Here is a 17,010-nt window from a genome sequence, read left to right on the forward strand (position 1 = left end):
ACGGCTGGGAGCGGGACCCCGAAGCACCAGAGGCTGCCGCCCCCACCAACCTGTCCCAGGCGCCTTCCAGAGGGTCATCGGGCTACAGTGGGGCAGACCCAGAGCCAGGCTAGGAAGGACCCACGCCACGAGTGGGCGATGAGAGATTGAGTGAGGACAGCTGGGAGGCTGGCTACAGGCGGTGACGTGCAGCGGAGCTTTGAAGCAGCTCATTCATTCACTCACTGAGCCCGTATTTGTCGGCGCCTACAGTGTGCCAGGCCTTTCAGCCTAGACCAGCCGATTTGGGGCAAAATTCCTAGAGACCGCTCTCTTAAGGTTGTGCCTACTACTTAACACAGTGCGATGCCAATCACAAAGGGGTTCAGGGTCCCTAAGTCTTGGCAAAGACGCCTGTAGCCCGGCGTTTGTGCCCATGCACAGATCTGTATGCCCCACCTTGGGACCCAGTTCGGGCCAGCGCTGGGGCACGGATGCCACCGAGAGCAATGAGGGCGACATGGACGTGCCTGGCTCTGGCCACGGTCTGGACAGCTGCGCACAGTAGGCGCTTAGCTTTCAGTCACAGTACCCGGGGCATGACAAGGACGTCTGTGGCCTAGCGTTTGCGCCCATGCACAGATCTGTGGTCCCGGCCTCTGGGCTCCTAATTCCCGCCAGCTGGGGCGTGGGTGCCACCGAGAGCAACCAGGGCGACGTGGATGTGACTGGCTCTGGTCCCGGCTCAGGCGCCTGCACACAGTAGGCGCTCAGCTTTCAGACACCGTTCCTTTACCTTGGCAAAGACGCCTATTCACAGACCCGCCCTACCTGCGGACCTCCATCCGTGCCAGAGCAGGGGCCCGGGTGCCACCGAGAGCAACGAGGGTGGCGTGGACTGCCCCAACCCTGGTCACGGCCCGGGCATCCGCACACAGTAGGCGCTCAGCGTTCAGACACGGTCCCCAGGCCTTGGCCAAGATCCTGTGGTCCGGCATTTGCGTCCACGCACAGACGTGGCCCCCGCCTGCGGACCCCCATCCGTGCCAGAGCAGGGGCACGGGTGCCACCGAGAGCAACGAGGGCGACGTGGACGCGCCCGGCTCGGATCACGGCCAGGACATCCGCACAGGAGGCGGAGGTTGCAGCGGGCGCTCAGTGCTCAGACACGCCCCTTCTCGGGCTTCGCGTCCCCTGGGGTGCCGGCCCCGCTCCCCCGGGTCGCCCGGCGCAGCGCGGGAACTACATATCCCAGCATGCCGCGGCGCCGGCGGAGCGAGGCGAGGCGCGGTGAGTCAGAGCCGCACAGTAAATATTTGTATTAGCCGGAGCCGGCTCGCTAATGGTGGACGCGTGAGGCGGAGGCGCGGGCGGCGGAGGGAGGCCGGAGCGGGCAGCGCGGCGGCGCCATGTCCGTGAACATGGACGAGCTTAAGCACCAGGTCATGATCAACCAGTTCGTGCTGACGGCGGGCTGCGCGGCCGACCAGGCGAAGCAGCTGCTGCAGGCGGCCCACTGGCAGTTCGAGGTGCGCGGCGCGGGAGCTGGGCGAGGGCCGGGGCCACGGGCGGAGTGTGTCCCGCGTGGCCGCGGGGCGGGAGCGGGTGGCTTGGACGCGTGCCGGCTGTGCGCCCGCTCCGGGCGGAAGACCCGACCCGCTTTCCCGACGGCGGTGCCTGGCGTCCGGATCCCGAGGGCTCGCGGCGGGCGGAGGGGGGAATTAGGCCACCGGTCGGGGATACGCCGACCCCGCGGGGCCCCGAGTCCCCTGGGATCGAGATGGGGACCCCCCCCACCCCTTTTGTCCGAGTAAAGGCCGAGGGCAGGGCGGCGCCGCGGTGCGGACGGACAGTCGGGCGGGCGGCCGGAAGGAGGACGCCCCAGGCCTCGGCTTAGCTGGGCCGGAGGGCGGAGCCGCTCCGGGCTAGTGGTCCGAGGGTCCGCGTGCCTGGTGGGCGGCCGGCGGCGTGCGCACACGTCCATGTGCATTTGTGTTTACGCACGCACCGCGCCACGGCGTCGGCCGGGCACCGAGGAGGTGGCAGACCTGCGGGCACGTTGGCGCGCGTGTGAACGCGCAGCCCCCCCGGTGCGTTTGGTGTGTGATCAGCGCGTAAACATGTGGCGGGTCTGCAGATGCCGCCCATGCTCGGCACGGTGTAATGTGTGTACACGGCGTGGAGTGTATGGGTGGCGTGTCGGAGCCCCACACTACAGCATAGAGATAAGCGTGTATTCCCTCCAGAGGTGTGCCTGGGGACACTGTGTGCGCGTCCAGGTGCTCTTCTGGGGCTGGCAGGGGCATCTGTACCTTTGCCAGTGCACTGGGGAGGGAGCACACGGTTCCACAGCTTTCGGGCTAGCTGGGTAGGAGGTGATGCTGCCCCAGTCTGGCACCCACTCCCCGGGGCCTCTCCTAACCCACAGGATAGTAGTGCTCCTGGCTTGTGCTGCCCAGAGGCTACTTGGCCTTCCCTAATTCACTGACCCCGGGATTAACCCCATGGTGGTATCTGGGGATGAGGCCTGAGCCCCTTGACCTGTGCGCCTCACAGGGGTAGGGTCACAGCCTCAGCCATCCCGGTACCATCTGTGCCCAGCTGGGGACGGGGAACCTGGTTTCTCCATGAGGAGCCATCCCAGGGCCTGCAGGAGGGACCAGAAGCCAGAGGACTCTGGGGCTCTGCTTGCTGGGGACTAGATGGGGATCAGAATGTCCCAAACTTGGGACAGTCTGGAAAGGCAGTGGCTATCCCATTCAGATGAGTTCATACCTGTGTCCTTGCCTACTTCCCTCCTACCAGCGGTCGCGGGGGCCACTGACCCTGTGTGGGACGTAGGAGGCTGCTCTGTTCCTCTGGCCTCAATTTCCACATCTGTATAGTGGGGTTGGGGGGCATGAATCAGCCTCTGTTGGCCAGCTCACTGTCCCCTGTGCCCCAGGGCAGCCCCACCCGGAGGAAGCTCCCTGCTCCCCTCCTCGTTTTCACAGCCCTCATCAGCCCTATTTGTGTCAAGGGCTGGATGTGGCAAAACTTGCAAAACGACATTCATGGCAGTCCCACACCTGCACGCACGGTTCCCTCCCTGCCTGGGGCTGGGCAGGCAGGTGTCCGCTGGGAAGCGGGCCCTGCCTGCAGGACTCACCCCAGCCCTCAGAACCTGGCACCCAGCTGGCACCCAGGCCACATCCCTCAGTGGCACAGTTAATTGAAAATGCAGCTTTGAGGAGTGCAGTGTCTGGGGAAAGACTGTTCCCAGGAGGGGCAGGAGCATCTTGGGGCCTCTGGTGGCTCCCAGGGGCCCCGTGGTAGGAGCCCTGTGCCCTCCACTCCCGAGTCTCAGTTGTGCCATCTGTAAAGTGGGGGCCACCAGGGAGGCTGGAGGAAGGTGAAAGGACTTCCGGCCTCCGAATGGGGGTGAGTGAGGGGTTCACATGGCCACCCCATCCCCCTCCACGCTCCACCCGCTGGCTGCATCCACCAGGCGGTGTTTCTGGGTCACATTTGCTGCAATTCAGGTGCTAATGGGGGCAGGAGGCTGCAGGGGGAGGGGCCTGTGTCTGGTGGGGCAGATGTTTCTTAAGGAGAATGCACACAGCGGCCTGCAGAGGGGGTTCTGGTGTGGCCTGGGGCTTCTGGGGTTGGGATTTGCACAGTGAGCCTGGGCTTTGGGGCGCAGCTGCTGCTGACAGAGCGTCCTGCGGTCTGGGAAGGTGCTTAAAGACCAGCCCCCAGGCCTGAGCTCCCACACCCCTGTTTGGGGACACCCAGATAGGGAGTCTCTTGCAAGAAATTCCCCACATAATTCATTTATTTAAAAAATATTTTTTGCCGGGCATGGTGGCTCACACCTGTAATCCCAGCACTTTGGGAGGCCGAGGCGGGTGGATTATGAGGTCAAGAGATCAAGACCATCCTGGCCAACGTGGTGAAACCCTGTCTCTACTAAAAATACAAAAATTAGCCGGGCGTGGTGGCGCGCGCCTGTCTTACTCAGGAAGCTGAGGCAGGAGAATTGCTTGAACCGGGAGGCGGAGGTTGCAGTGAGCCCAGATCGCGCCACTGCACTCCAGTCTGGTGACAGAGTGAGACTCTGTCTCAAAAAAACAAAAACACAATTTTAAATTTTAAATTTTAAATAGCAGCCCCCCACGTATAATCCCCGATCAAGGGTAGGCCCCAGGAGCCAGGCTGGATTTCTGGGTGTGCTGGGCCTGGGAGGGCCAGGAAGTCAAGCTGGCATTAGGGGAGTGGGCCTGAGGGGTGGCGGTGGGGACACCTCAGCTGCTCGAAGCTCCAAGTCTGGGTCTGGGACTTGCCAGGGCCCTGAGGACCCCTCATACACTTGTGGGGCTCCCTCACTGGCCCTTGTGCAAGAGCAGCCTCCGTTCCCTGGGATGGGCCTCCTCACCCCTGCCGGGCCCCAGCCAGGACATAGCAAATACCAGCGCCTCCCTCTGGGGCTCCTCGGTCCCCAGTCACCAAGGACCTTCAGAGCCTGCTGAGCTGACACACACAGGAAAGGGCTCCGGGCTCGCTCTGTCTCCCCCACCTGCCCTGACCTTTCTGAGCGCCCCCATTTCTGTCTTCTGCCGACCAGCTGACCCTGAGCAAATTACTTCCTGCCTTCATTTCCCTGCCTGTAAGACAGCTGTCCTTGCCTGTGGGGTTAATGATGACAGTCCATAGCCCCGCTGGGATGGAGCCCTGCTGGGTGCCTGCACCATGCTCAGTGTGGCATGTGGCCCAGGTGTGGAGAGAGACGGTGGAGCGTCCCATGCCTAGCGTGCCAGCCAAGGGCGGGTGGCTGGGGAGCTGTGCTGGGAGATGTCGTAAGCCTGTGGTGGCTTAGATCCTAGGGCCATCTTTCTGCTCCACCGTCCAGGCACTGTTCTGAGGGAGGCTTGGGTGGGTGATCGAGTGAACCTAAAGCCCAGGCTTGTCTCCTTGGTGCCAGGCCCTGCCTGCTGGAATCTGGTGATCATAGGAGGTCACTGTTGCAAGGGAGGGGACCCTGGGAGCCACCTAGTCCAGCCTCTTTGTGGTACAGTTGGAGAAACCAAGGCCCAAACAGTGGCCCCTTGATCAGCCAGAAGCAGAGCTGGGTGGGGCAGCAGGGGTTCCCCTCCGCCAGGCTCAGACTCCTTCAAGATGCCCCTGCTTTGCAGACGAGGAAACCGAGGCTTAGAGAAGAGTAGAGACTTGCTACCCGTCAAGGTGATAACAGCCAGGCTAGAATCTCCTAAAATGGGGCAGGGGTGGGGAGGTCTGGTTGGGCTACTTGGGGCCGTGCTGCCATTCCCCCAGGATGGGGTGAGGGTACTGCCCGCCCTCCCCCAGTCATGGTGCTGGTGCCAGCTGGTGCAGGGGTTGGGCTCTGCAGGCCTTAGGCACTGAGGCAGGCGGCGAGCAGCAGGGGAAGCGTCTTCTCCACCCACCCCAACTGCCCAGGGTTCCCTGGCTCCTCCTTGGACAGTGGCAAGGGTTGGGGGTGACAGGCAAGCCACTGAGCCCCACCCCTCCCACTCAGTGGTGCAGCCAGGGTCATCCCCAACCTCAGAGGAGCCTCGGAACAAGGGCAGTGATAGGGCCGGCGGGGCCTGGAGGGTGAGCAGGGGCCTTTCTTCCTGCAGACGGCCCTCAGCGCCTTTTTCCAGGAGACCAACATCCCCTACAGCCACCACCACCACCAGATGGTAAGTGTCCCCTGGAGTTCCCAGTTGTGGATTGGGCAGAAGGAGGCTTAGCTAGTTCGGTGTGTGAGCAGCCCCCGGCCCAGGTGTGCGAGGGTGCTGGTGCAGGTGGAGCTCGGTCTCTTTGGAGATGGATCAGCAGGAGACTGGGCTCCATGGGTTCTGCACTTCATCTTGCCTGTGCCAGCTCCCCCTGAGACCTGGGGGGCGCCGGCCTCTGGGGCAATGAAGCTCCTCACCCTACAGCCCCCCGGATGCTGTGGCCGATGGAAGGGGGAGGGCTGGGAAAGCCTCGTGGCCCCAGGCACTGTGGGCTGCCAAGAGTGAGGCCGGGTCAGTTCATCTCAAGCCTTCTCCTCTGGGAACCCCTGGGCAGCGGACAGGCTCGGGGAGCTGGGAAGGGACACAGAGCCTTCCGAGAATGGGCCAGCCACGCATCTCCCCTTGGGAGGCAGTGGGGGCCCCTCCAGGAAGGGGTGCTCACCCCATCTCTCCTCTCTTCCCCTCACAGATGTGCACCCCCGCCAATACCCCCGCTACTCCCCCCAACTTCCCTGACGCTCTCACCATGTTCTCCCGTCTCAAGGCCTCCGAGAGCTTCCACAGCGGTGGCAGCGGCAGCCCGATGGCCGCAACAGCCACGTCACCCCCGCCACACTTCCCCCATGCCGCCACCAGCAGCTTTGCGGCGGCCAGCTGGCCCACGGCAGCCTCGCCCCCGGGGGGCCCACAGCACCACCAGCCACAGCCGCCCCTGTGGACTCCAGCACCCCCTTCTCCGGCTTCAGACTGGCCACCCCTGGCCCCGCAACAGGCCACCTCAGAACCCAGGGCCCACCCTGCCATGGAGGCCGAGAGATAAGGGAGGCCCCTCCCCCCTCCCGGAGGCCAGGACCCCGTGGGGCGGGGGAGAGGACGTCTCCGCGGGCCCCCTTCACCCCTTTTCTGTCTGCACCCCTTGTTTCCCGGAGCCCTGGAGGGGAGAGCGCGGACTCTAGCCAGGCAGGGACGTGTCTGGTGCCAGAACACGCAGCTGCCCACGCGCAAGGTCATGGCCCCAGCGGCCCGGCACACGGAGTCGTCCAGAGCGGCCTGGGTGCCTGGCGGACAGAATTTCAGAGACCACGCAGCCTTCCTTCGAAGATGTACCTGCCCCGCCCAGCCCAGGCCTGCCGTGGAGGACCACCCTGGCGGAGACATTGCTCATTCCTGGCTTGGAGCTCCTTGGGGGCCGGCAGGCCTCGACCCCCACCCTCGGGAATGCAGAGCCTCTCCGCATGTGTGCGCGTGGCCGTGTCTGTGTATTGCTACGTAGGTCGCTCTTCAGAAGCAACCTAGTTCCTGGGGCAGCTGGACTTTGCATGTTAGAGTGAGCCCCCAGCCCCTGCCTGCCGCCCTCCCCAGGGCCCTGCCTCCCACCCCACCCCCTCGTCAGCCAGCGGCGCTGTTCCTTGCAGAGAAAAGGACTGTGGGAAACTCCAGGACTCTTCCCACCTCCTCCCAGCGCCTGCCTGCTGGGGCTGCCTGCATGCCTCCCCCTGTGCCTGGGGGTACCCGCATCCACTTCCTTTCCCCCTTTTAACAAAAGAGAAGAACGAATTCCAAACCACTGCCAGGCTCTGTGGTCTTACCTTGTATAGGAGGCTTGCTGCCAGCTAGCTCTGGGGGCCGCCGCCCAGAAGACAGGGCCACCCCTAGCCTGCCCGGCTCCACACTGCTGCCTGTTGCCCTTATCAGCCACAGCGTGCTCTGGAATCTTCCTGCCCACCCAGGGCTTTTCCCGTGAAGTCAGTTGCTGGCCTGGGTCCCCATCCTGTCGGCCCACCCCTGCCCCTGCTTGACTGGACAGATCCTGGCACCTGGTTAGGAGCTCGCAGGGCTCACACCTACCTCCTGTCACCCTGGATTTCATCTCAGCACTTTTCTCGGTCCCCGGCTCCAGTGGCTAGGCACAGGCTGCACCCTCTGAGCCTGGCCTCCAGCACACACTGGGTAGGGCAGGGCCTCTGGGCAGAGGGCATACAGAGCCAGGGAAGATTGCAAGGGGCAGAGGACAAGGCAGGGGACAAGGATGGGGCAGAGTGCTGCCAACAAAGGGAGCCCAGATGTTGGGTCACTTAGGAGACTGGCAACCTGAGGCTGCCTGGGATGAGCTGCAGCAGCTTTGGGAGAGTGCACCCTCAGCCTTACGGCGCCCCCAAGAGTGGGCCTGGATGTGGGGCAGAAGGGAGACTGGGGCCTCTGCAGCACCCCCACGGGACTCAGCTCACAGCTTCTCACGGGCAACACTCACTCCATCTAAGACAGCACCAGCCCCTTGCGGAGGCCCTGCCGCCTGGGTGGAAGACTGTCTTGCTGAAAGTCCCGTGCTCCCCTGGTGTCCAACACTCCCCATTGACCCTTCCTGACTCCCAGGGATGTGACTGTGCCGCTCAGGAAGCGTGCCTCGGTGCTCTTGCCACACCAGTGCCCGGCTTCATCTCCGCCCGGTTGGAACCTGCAGAGGCTGTGTTGACAGAGCCCACCTGGAACAGCTGCTCACTGGCACTGGCAACTGGCTGCTGTGACCTCCACTCGAGCCGCGCTTGCTTCCCAGGAACAGGTCCTCCCGGGAATCTGCCTTGGTAATGGCCTCTCGGAACCCACAGGATGGGTGGCCCTGGCCAGCCAGCCCCCTTCATCTGCCTGGGGTGCCTGGGTAGCAGGGGAGGAAGAGAACATGGCAGGAGGAGAGGGGAGGACATCTCTGGCCTCCTGAGTCTTTACTTTGCAGCTCCTCCATTCTTTGAGGTGGAAAAAACTTCTCAGGAAACTGCCATAGCCGCCTTGCAGTGGTGGGAAAAATGCTTTGCAGAGAGAGGTGTTTTGGGGTAATCTGCAGTATGGGGTGAGTGCCCCTGGACTCGCCCACCTCTCACATGCTGAGGTAGCTGCACGTGTCCGCCACGCATGAGGCGGCGCAGTCCAGGACTCTGCACAGTGTGAGGCTCAGGAATGCTGTGTTTTTGTTTTTCATTTTTGAGACGGAGTCTTGCTCAGTTGCCCAGGCTGGAGTGCAGTGGTGCCATCTCAGCTCCCTGAAACCTCTGCCCCCTAGGTTCAAGTGATTCTCCTGCCTCAGCCTACCAGGTAGGTGGGACTACAGGCACCCTCCGCCACGGCTGGCTGGTTTTTGTATCTTTAGTAGACATGAGGTTTCACTATGTTGGCCAGGCTGGTCTTGAACTCCTGACCTCAGGTGATCCACCTGCCTTGGCCTCCCAAAGTGCTGAGATTACAGGCGTGAGCCACCGCGCCCAGCGGGGAGTTCTGTTTATTAAACACCATGCGCCCTGGGGCGGCCTGTAGTGAACCACACCCCCACTATTCAAGGCACGGTCCAACCCCAGCATCACCCAGGAGCTTGTTAGAGTGAGGCTGCAGCCCAGACTCCTTGAATTGGAATCTGATCTAACAGGAGCCCCTGGTTCCAGGTAGACATCCAAGTTTAATAAGCATCCCTACACAACATTGTCACTAATACTGGGGAGACTGTCCCGCCACCCTCATTTCTGTTTCTGGGGGCCACTGTGGGCTGGGCCTGGGGGTCTCAAGTGGTCACATTAAGGGCGGGAGACACTTGAGGTTCCTGCAGGGCCGGTTTTTTGAGCATGGTCACTGTTGATGTTGAGGGCTGTGTCACTGTCCCTGCAGTGGTGCTAAGCAGTATCCCTGAGCCCTCCCCACTGAATCCAAGGGCAGCCCCTTTATTAGGATAATCGGAAGTGTTTGCAGCCACTGCTCATGTCTCCTACAGGCCACCAGGGCCCCAGTGGAGTGCTTCTGTGCTAGTTCTGTGGTTCTCATACCTGGCTGCACAGCAGGTAAAATAAAACCAGCAAACCACAGGTTCCTGGGTCTCATGCCATCAGACTCTGGGGCGAGGCCCTGAGATACAATCGTGGAAGTTCCCTGGGTAGATGATGGTGATTGATATGTGAATGTACCAAAAACCACTCAATGGCCTGCTTTAGAAAGGTGAATGTTCTGGTGTGTCAATTATACCTCAAGGCTGTTACTGAAAATAAAACAGGCTGGGCGCGGTGGCTCACGCCTGTAATCCCAGCACTTTGGGAGGCCGCAGCGGGCAGCTCACGAGGTCAGGAGATAGAGACCATCCTGGCCAACACGGTGAAACCACTGTCTCTACTAAAATACAAATAGCCAGGCATGGTGGCAGGCGCCTGTAGTCCCAGCTACCCGGGAGGCTAAGGCAGGAGAATCGCTTGAACCCGGGAGGTGGAGGTTGCAGTGAGCCGAGATCACGCCACTGCACTCCAGCCTGGAGACAGAGCAAGACTCGATCTTAAAAAAAAAAAAAGAAAACAGCTCCCAGGTTTCTGATGTGGCCATCTAGTCATGCCCCCCACATAGTGAATGGGAGCCTACAGACTTGATCCCCGGACTTCCAGAGCACAAGGGTCCCCTGGGTGCTTGTTGAACACTCACGTTCCCAGCCTCTCCCTTTAGGCAGTTGTTCTGGAGGAGGGTCACAGAATCTGATTTGTTTTTTAGAGATAGGGTCTTGCTCTGTTCCCCTTCCTCTGATTGCAGTGATGCAGTCATAGCTCACTACACCCTAGAAATCCTGGGCTCAGGTGATCCTCCCACCTCAGCCTTCCAAGTAGCTGGGACTACAGGCGTGCACCACCACACCTGGCTAATTTTTTTTAGAGATGGGGTCACACCGGGCGCAGTGGCTCAAGCCTGTAATCCCAGCACTTTGGGAGGCCGAGACAGGCGAATCATGAGGTCAGGAGATCGAGACCATCCTGGCTAACACGGTGAAACCCCGTCTCTACTAAAAAATACAAAAAAAAAAACTAGCCGGGCGAGGTGGTGGGCGCCTGTAGTCCCAGCTACTCAGGAGGCTGAGGCAGGAGAATGGCGTGAACCCGGGAGGCGGAGCTTGCAGTGAGCTGAGATCCGGCCACTGCACTCCAGCCTGGGCGACAGAGCGAGACTCCGTCTCAAAAAAAAAAAAAAAAAGAGATGGGGTCTTGCTGTGTTGCCCAGGCTACTCTTGAACTCCTGGCCTCAAGTGATCCTCTTGGCTTGGCCTCCGAAAGTGCTGGGATTACAGGTGTGAGCCACTTCGCCCAGTCTCAGAATCTGATTTTTAATAAGTGCCCCAGGCCAGGTGGGAACCACTCCCAGCGGGGAGCAGTCTGGGAGCCTTGGGGAGGGCGGGGCTGGTCCTGGGGCTGGCAGTGCAGGCAGTGCTGGCAGACAGTGAAGATGCAGAGGCCCTACCAGGTGTGCTTGGAGGCCCTGGTCGCAGGGGCATCTTACAAAGGGAAGGGGGCTGCACACGTGGGCTAGGACTAACTCTAGGGGATCCAGGGGTGGACCTACGAAATCGCCACATACCCCAGATCTTGAATGTGACACAAAGAACCTGGAGCCTCCCATGACTTCCCTAAGCCTGGAAAATTGAAAGCAAAACCAACGGGAAGCCGGACACAGTGGCTCACGCCTGTAATCCCAGCCCTTTGGGAGGCCGAGGCGGGTGCACTACTTGAGGTCAGGAGATCAAGAGCAGCCCTACCAACATAGTGAAACCCCATCTCTACTAAATACAACAACTTAGCTGGGTGTGGTGGTACGTGCCTGTAATCCCAGATACTCGGGAGGTTGACGCAGGAGAATTGCTTGAACCCAGGAGGTGGAGGTTGCAGTGAGCCAAGATGACACCATTGCACTCCAGCCTGTGCAACGAGCAAAACTGTCCCAAGAAAAAATAAATAAGGCCGGGCACGGTGGCTCAAGCCTGTAATTCCAGCACTTTGGGAGGCCGAGGCGGGCAGATCACAAGGTCAGGAGATCGAGACCATCCTGGCTAACACGGTGAAACCCCGTCTCTACTAAAAAGTACAAAAAACTAGCCGGGGCCGGGCGCGGTGGCTCAAGCCTGTAATCCCAGCACTTTGGGAGGCCGAGACGGGCGGATCACGAGGTCAGGAGATCGAGACCATCCTGGCTAATACGGTGAAACCCCGTCTCTACTAAAAAATACAAAAAACTAGCCGGGCGACGAGGCGGGCGCCTGTAGTCCCAGCTACTCGGGAGGCTGAGACAGGAGAATGGCGTGAACCCGGGAGGCGGAGCTTGCAGTGAGCTGAGAGCCGGCCACTGCACTCCAGCCTGGGTGGCAGAGCAAGACTCCGTCTCAAAAAAAAAAAAAAAAAAAAAAAAAAACTAGCCGGGCGAGGTGGCGGGCGCCTGTAGTCCCAGCTACTCGGGAGGCTGAGGCAGGAGAATGGCGTGAACCCGGGAGGCGGAGCTTGCAGTGAGCTGAGATCTGGCCACTGCACTCCAGCTTGGGCGACAGAGCGAGGCTCCGTCTCAAAAAAATAAAAATAAATAAATAAATAAATAAAATAAATCAGGAGGGTTTATGGGAAAAGCCTCACTTCCGACTTATCTTGGGAACTGGAAGATTTGGTGCAAATTCCCTTAAGGCCATAACTGACTGACACTGACCATGGCACTGGGGACACAGCCTGGCCTGGTCTGCCCTTGCCAGCCTGCTCCATGCCACCACAGCCATGCTCGAGTCCAACTCCTGTGTGAGAATCGGCTGGAATCCCTGAAGAGGGGGTCTGTCTTTTCACCATGGGGAGCTTCAGAAGTAAATGCCCTGTCCAATGGGGTGGGATGAACGGTGGTGGGCAGGGCTCCCACTGGAAAGGGCTATGAAAAGAGACAGCTTGTTCTGCGAGAGATGCTCTCGGTGGAGGGGGACTCACCAGGGGCTGCTGAGTGTCCCCAGCGTCTTTGCAGCGGTCCAGCCAGGGTTCTCTGAGAACACCCTGCGGCCAGCCACAGACAACCAGGCTGTCTCTGAGACTGGCTGTGGGGGTGGGTGGGGCTGCTGTGGCCCTGGAGGTCTCTGAGGGGCTTTCACAGCAGTTCCTGGCACAGGACAGATGAGTCCTTTGACTCAGGTCTTCCTCCCCGAATAGTGGAGACTTAGGTTGTCCAGAATGGAGATCTTTTGACACAAGCGTTACTTCTAATTCCTGTGTTTGGAAAGTTCTTGGGGTTTTTGAGCACTGCTCATATTTGGACAACAGATGTATTTCAACAGAGCCTTAAAAGAACACAGCTGTTTGGAGGTGAGAGGCTGCTGAGTCCTTCTGGGGAGGGCAGGAGTTGGGGGCCCCTTCCAGGATGACCAAGGACTTGTCAGTGGCACAGCACCAGGCACCGGGGACCCTGCTGGCGAAATTCTGCTCTGCTTCCCGGGGTCATCTCTCATCTCCTGGGGAATTGCAAAGCCACGATCCTGATGGATTCCGTTTGCCCTCATCCCAGTGGAGCCATGAGCAAGGCAAGGAGGCAGAGGAGACAAACCCTTCTGTGCCGGTTGCGTGTGTGAAAGTTCTCTGCCTAGAGCTCGCGCATCCATGGAGAGTCAGAAGTCAAGCCAGCCAGGACAGTGGGTGTGGGGGGCTAGAGGGAGCATGTGTTCATTCCCACATGCCTAAGAAGTCGCTGCACGCCAGGCCCTCCTGTCTGGTGCCTGAACTTCCACCCTGGGCGGTCCACCTTCAGGTACTCGGGGGGGGGGGGGGGGGGGGTACCTTTTCCAACACACTTGTGCTGGCCTCCGTTGTTTATCGCTTAGTGTCAATGAGTTTACAATCCTTGAAAAGGAGAACACGTTCAATGACCTTTCACTTGCAGCGCTGGGCGGGCGGGGGGGTGGGGCAGCGCTGGCCTGGGCTGGGCTGGGCCTGGCAGTGTGAGGTGGTCACCACACAGCATCTCCTCTATTCCAGCAGCACCTCAAGGTGGGACCCTCCTTCCCCTTCCTGTCCACCGCATTCACAGAGCCCCTTGTCCCTCCCTCCCCAGTCTCCCCTCCCCACATGACCAATTCATCTGTCTTCTTTTTTTTTTTTTTTTTGAGACCGAGTCTCGCTCTTGTCGCCCAGGCTGGAGTGCAATGGCACGATCTCAGCTCACTGCAACCTCCACTTCCTGGGTTCAAGAGATTCTCCTGCCTCTGGGATTACAGGTGTGTGCCCCCACGTCCAGCTAATTTTTTATATTTTTAGTAGAGATGGGGTTTCAGCATATTGGCCCAGACTAGTCTCGAACTCCTGACCTCAGGTGATCTGCCCACCTCGGCCTCCCAAAGTGCTGGGATTACAGGCAGGAGCCACCACGCCCAGCCATGTTGTTGTTTTTTCTGAGACAGGGTCTCTGTCACCCAGGCTGGAGTGCAGTGGTGCAATCATAGCTCACTGAACCTTGACCTCCCGTCACTTGAAGCTGAGCTCAAGTGATCCTCCCGCCTCAGCTTCCCCAGTAGCTGGGGCCACACACATGCTCTACCACGCAGGGCTATTTATTTTTTTGTAGAGACTGGGTCTCACTGTTGCCCTGGCGGTCTGGAACTCCTGGATTCAAGCAGTCCTCCAGTCTCTGCCTCCAGAAGTGCTGGGATTACAGGTGTGAGCCACTATGCCCAACCAAGCCACAACTGCGGCCCAGGGAGCAGCGCAACTCCCCTGCTCCCGGCTTCCAAGGCTGCAGGCCCTACCCCTCTGCACTAGTGTGGGTTGGGGAGATTCTGCCTGCGGCTCCCACCTGGGTCCAGGCCAAGGCCAGCCTGCCCCACACCCTCCCTCGGGCACTGCCTTCTTCTGGGACTGCTCCCCATGGGCCTGCTGTGGGGCCGGGGTCCCCACCGCCCCAAGCCCCCAGGCGGCCTGTGAGGATGCAGAGGAGATGCCCCTAGGCCTCGATCCTCACCTGCTGGGCTGCAGAAACCCACTCCAGCCCTGGCTTGTACACCCAAGAAAGGGGCTGGGACGGTGCTCTGGAGGGGTCCAGTGGGGACAGGCAGTGAGGGGCACTACAGAGAGTGGGGCCCAGCTTTGCAGGACCAGGGGATGCCCTGGGTTCCATGGGTCAAGATGGCCTGGCCTGGTGTCCCCCAGGAGCCCTCCCCTCCCAGCCCAGCAGAGCGGGTGCCACGCCTCCCTGCAGTGGGAGGGGTGGAAGTCACAGGACCCAGTCAGTTCAGCCTCCTGGTGGGGCCAGCAAGTTGGGCCTCTTGCTCTGTGACCCTGGGTGCCTTTTCTCTCCTGCCCACGGGCTGAGCCTCAGGTGGTGGCCAAAGGAGGGACCAGCAAGTCCCACCTCTCTAAACAGAAGGTACCCCGCCAGTCCCCTCATCCGCGATCAGAAAAGTGGAAGATTTTGTTCTGGGCAGAAATGGCCTAAAATACTCATCTGTGGTATTGGAGTCGGTGGCGGCCAGGGCTGCACCAGAAAGCATCCCCAGAGCAGCTGAGATAGGTGCCACCCGGGCCAGGAGGGGCTTGGCCTCATTTGGACACAGTCTTTGGAGAAAGAAAAGAGCAGCCAGGGTGGTTGCAGGTCGCAGTGAACTGGGCCAGGGACCATGAGGACAATAGGAACAGAGTAGGTGTGCAGTGTCCCCAGGAGCTGATGGCCACCGGGGCCGGGGAGAGCCTGGAGCCCCAAGTCCCCTCCCAGGCAGCCAAGGGGAGTGAATGGGGAGCCCCCTCCACCTCCCACCTGGCAGCTCCCCACCAGCCCCTCAACTCCCCAGTGCCCCCCCCAGGATCGAGTGGACACTGGAGACCATGGCGGGGGGCCAGGCTTCCCCCCTGCACAGGGACATTATCTTAGCCTCTGAAATAGGACTGAGCTGTCAATACTACAGGAGAGAGCAAACGGGACAGCGCCCGGGGCGGGAGAGGGAAGAGGGAGCAGGATTGAAAGGGAGGACGTTGAATGGAGAGACAGGCAAACTGTCAGAAGGGGAAGAAATAAGGCCAGAAGCATCGTGGGGAGGCAAGCCTGGGGGGAGGCCTCTGCTCTGCGTGCCAAGGCCAATCCCTGAATGGCCGCAGCGAGACGGTGTGACCTCACAGTTGGCTCTTTTTCCACCAAACGCATTGGTGGTCAGCACGGGAACCAGAAAGACTTGAAACAGGCAAGTGGCACCTAGCCCTGGATGGGACGGCCATCCCAGAATATCCCACAGGTGCCACACCAGCCTCCTCATGGATCAGCCAAGAGGCAAATATAAACAATCGGATTTTGTTTTAAAAAAATTAATAACCAGTTACTGGTAGAAATAACATGAAATAAAAAGGATGCACACAGCCCAGTCTGGTTCCCATGGGGAAATTGGTCTTGAAATAATGGCCCCCAAATGAAATGCACAGTGGTAAGAGCTGTAATTGGAAGTGATTCTAATGAAATCATTTCAGCAAATAAAAAGGAAAAGCGTTTTGTTTTGTTTTGTTTTTTGAGACGGAGTTGCACTCTTTGTTGCCCAGGCTGGAGTGTAGTGGCGCTATCTTGGCTCACCGCAACCTCCACCTCCCGGATTCAAGCGATTCTCCTGTCTCAGCCCCCCAGGTGGCTGAAATTACAGGTGCCCACCACCACGCCCAGCTAATTTTTGTATTTTTAGTAGAGATGGGGTTTCACCATGTTGGTCAGGCTGGTCTCGAACTCCTGACCTCAGGTGATCCGCCCACCTCGGTCTCCCAAAGTGTTGGGATTACAGGTGTGAGCCACCGCGCCCGGCTGGAAAAGTGTTTTTAAAACCACTTGGTGTTGCATTGAAAATGGATCAAGGAATTAAATTGGCTTGTTGGAAAGTTCATTCTAGAAAGCTGTGTTTATATGACAATGTAGAATAAGAACGTGCACTATGCTGTTTGTATTTATATGCACAATATAAAACAGCCACTGGGTCAACATGGGGGTCCCCTACACAGACCCCTCCCCTCTATCCAGGGCCCCAGCACCCTTTCTGGGTCAGGCTCAGGGCCCTGGGTCTCAGCTGGGGATGTGGAGGGGACCTGGTGCAGGGGGGAGGGCACATGGGTCTCAGCCTCGGACGTGGAGGGGACTTGGTGGGGGTGGGGGGGGCGCGTGGGTCTCAGCCTCAGATGTGGAGGGGACTTGGTGGTGGGGGGCACAGCGGGGTGGGGCTCACGGGTTGGCGGGCTCCTCTGGGGGCTTCCTGCTGACTCGGGACTCAATGTGTGGAGCTCTTGAGAGCCTGGTGGACCCTGGGGCCTGCTGGGGGTCCCTCAGGGGTGGAATCAGCGGTGGCAGCAGCGGCAGAGGTGGCAGGGAAGGTGGCTGAGCTGGCATCGTCGGGTGAGGGCCTGAGGCAGCTGAGTGGGCACTGTTGCTGGGGCACAGGGCTGGGAGGAGCAGAAGAAACCCCAGATGTGTGCCAAGAACCTTCCTGGGAGACACTAGCCTGATAGGGCCATCCACACTAGGGAGAAGA

General features: G+C 60.0%; 2 protein-coding genes across 5 annotated transcripts in view; one reads left to right on the forward strand and one right to left on the reverse strand.

Moving 5' to 3' along the window:
• The first annotated feature begins 1,162 nt into the window (after window positions 1–1,162).
• On the forward strand, window positions 1,163–7,285 carry UBALD1 (UBA like domain containing 1). Of its 3 annotated transcripts, none has more exons than XM_033235879.1 (3): window positions 1,165–1,508; window positions 5,616–5,678; window positions 6,262–7,285. In XM_033235879.1, exons 1-3 carry the CDS (start codon window positions 1,389–1,391, stop codon window positions 6,535–6,537), a joined length of 459 nt encoding a protein of 152 aa, XP_033091770.1. In that variant the 5' UTR covers window positions 1,165–1,388; the 3' UTR covers window positions 6,538–7,285. The 3 variants fall into 3 exon arrangements, with proteins under 3 accessions (XP_033091769.1, XP_033091770.1, XP_033091768.1); XM_033235877.1 differs by having other exon boundaries at window positions 1,175–1,508; window positions 6,187–7,285; XM_033235878.1 differs by lacking the exon at window positions 5,616–5,678 and having other exon boundaries at window positions 1,163–1,508; window positions 6,187–7,285.
• A 9,013-nt stretch (window positions 7,286–16,298) lies between these two features.
• CUNH16orf96 (chromosome unknown C16orf96 homolog) overlaps window positions 16,299–17,010 on the reverse strand; it is a 44,124-nt gene continuing 43,412 nt past the window's right edge. The window contains exon 15 of one of the 2 annotated variants that reach the window (XM_033235876.1): window positions 16,299–16,921. In XM_033235876.1, the coding sequence (XP_033091767.1) occupies window positions 16,704–16,921 (218 nt within the window). In that variant the 3' untranslated portion in view covers window positions 16,299–16,703. The remainder of the gene's footprint in view (window positions 16,922–17,010) is intronic. The other variant, XM_033235875.1, reaches the window with a different exon arrangement.

Source organism: Trachypithecus francoisi, unplaced genomic scaffold (genome assembly GCF_009764315.1).
Source record: "Trachypithecus francoisi isolate TF-2019V2 unplaced genomic scaffold, Tfra_2.0 Lachesis_group15, whole genome shotgun sequence".
NCBI lineage: Eukaryota > Metazoa > Chordata > Mammalia > Primates > Cercopithecidae > Trachypithecus > Trachypithecus francoisi.

Excerpts from the sequence above, each read along its gene's own strand:
- UBALD1 (XM_033235877.1), top strand. The coding sequence starts at position 1,389 with ATGTCCGTGAACATGGACGAGCTTAAGCACCAGGTCATGATCAACCAG. Across the intron at positions 1,509-5,615 it reads CGGCCCACTGGCAGTTCGAG|ACGGCCCTCAGCGCCTTTTT; the intron begins GTGCGCGGCGCG and ends TTCTTCCTGCAG. Across the intron at positions 5,679-6,186 it reads GCCACCACCACCACCAGATG|ATGTGCACCCCCGCCAATAC; the intron begins GTAAGTGTCCCC and ends TTCCCCTCACAG.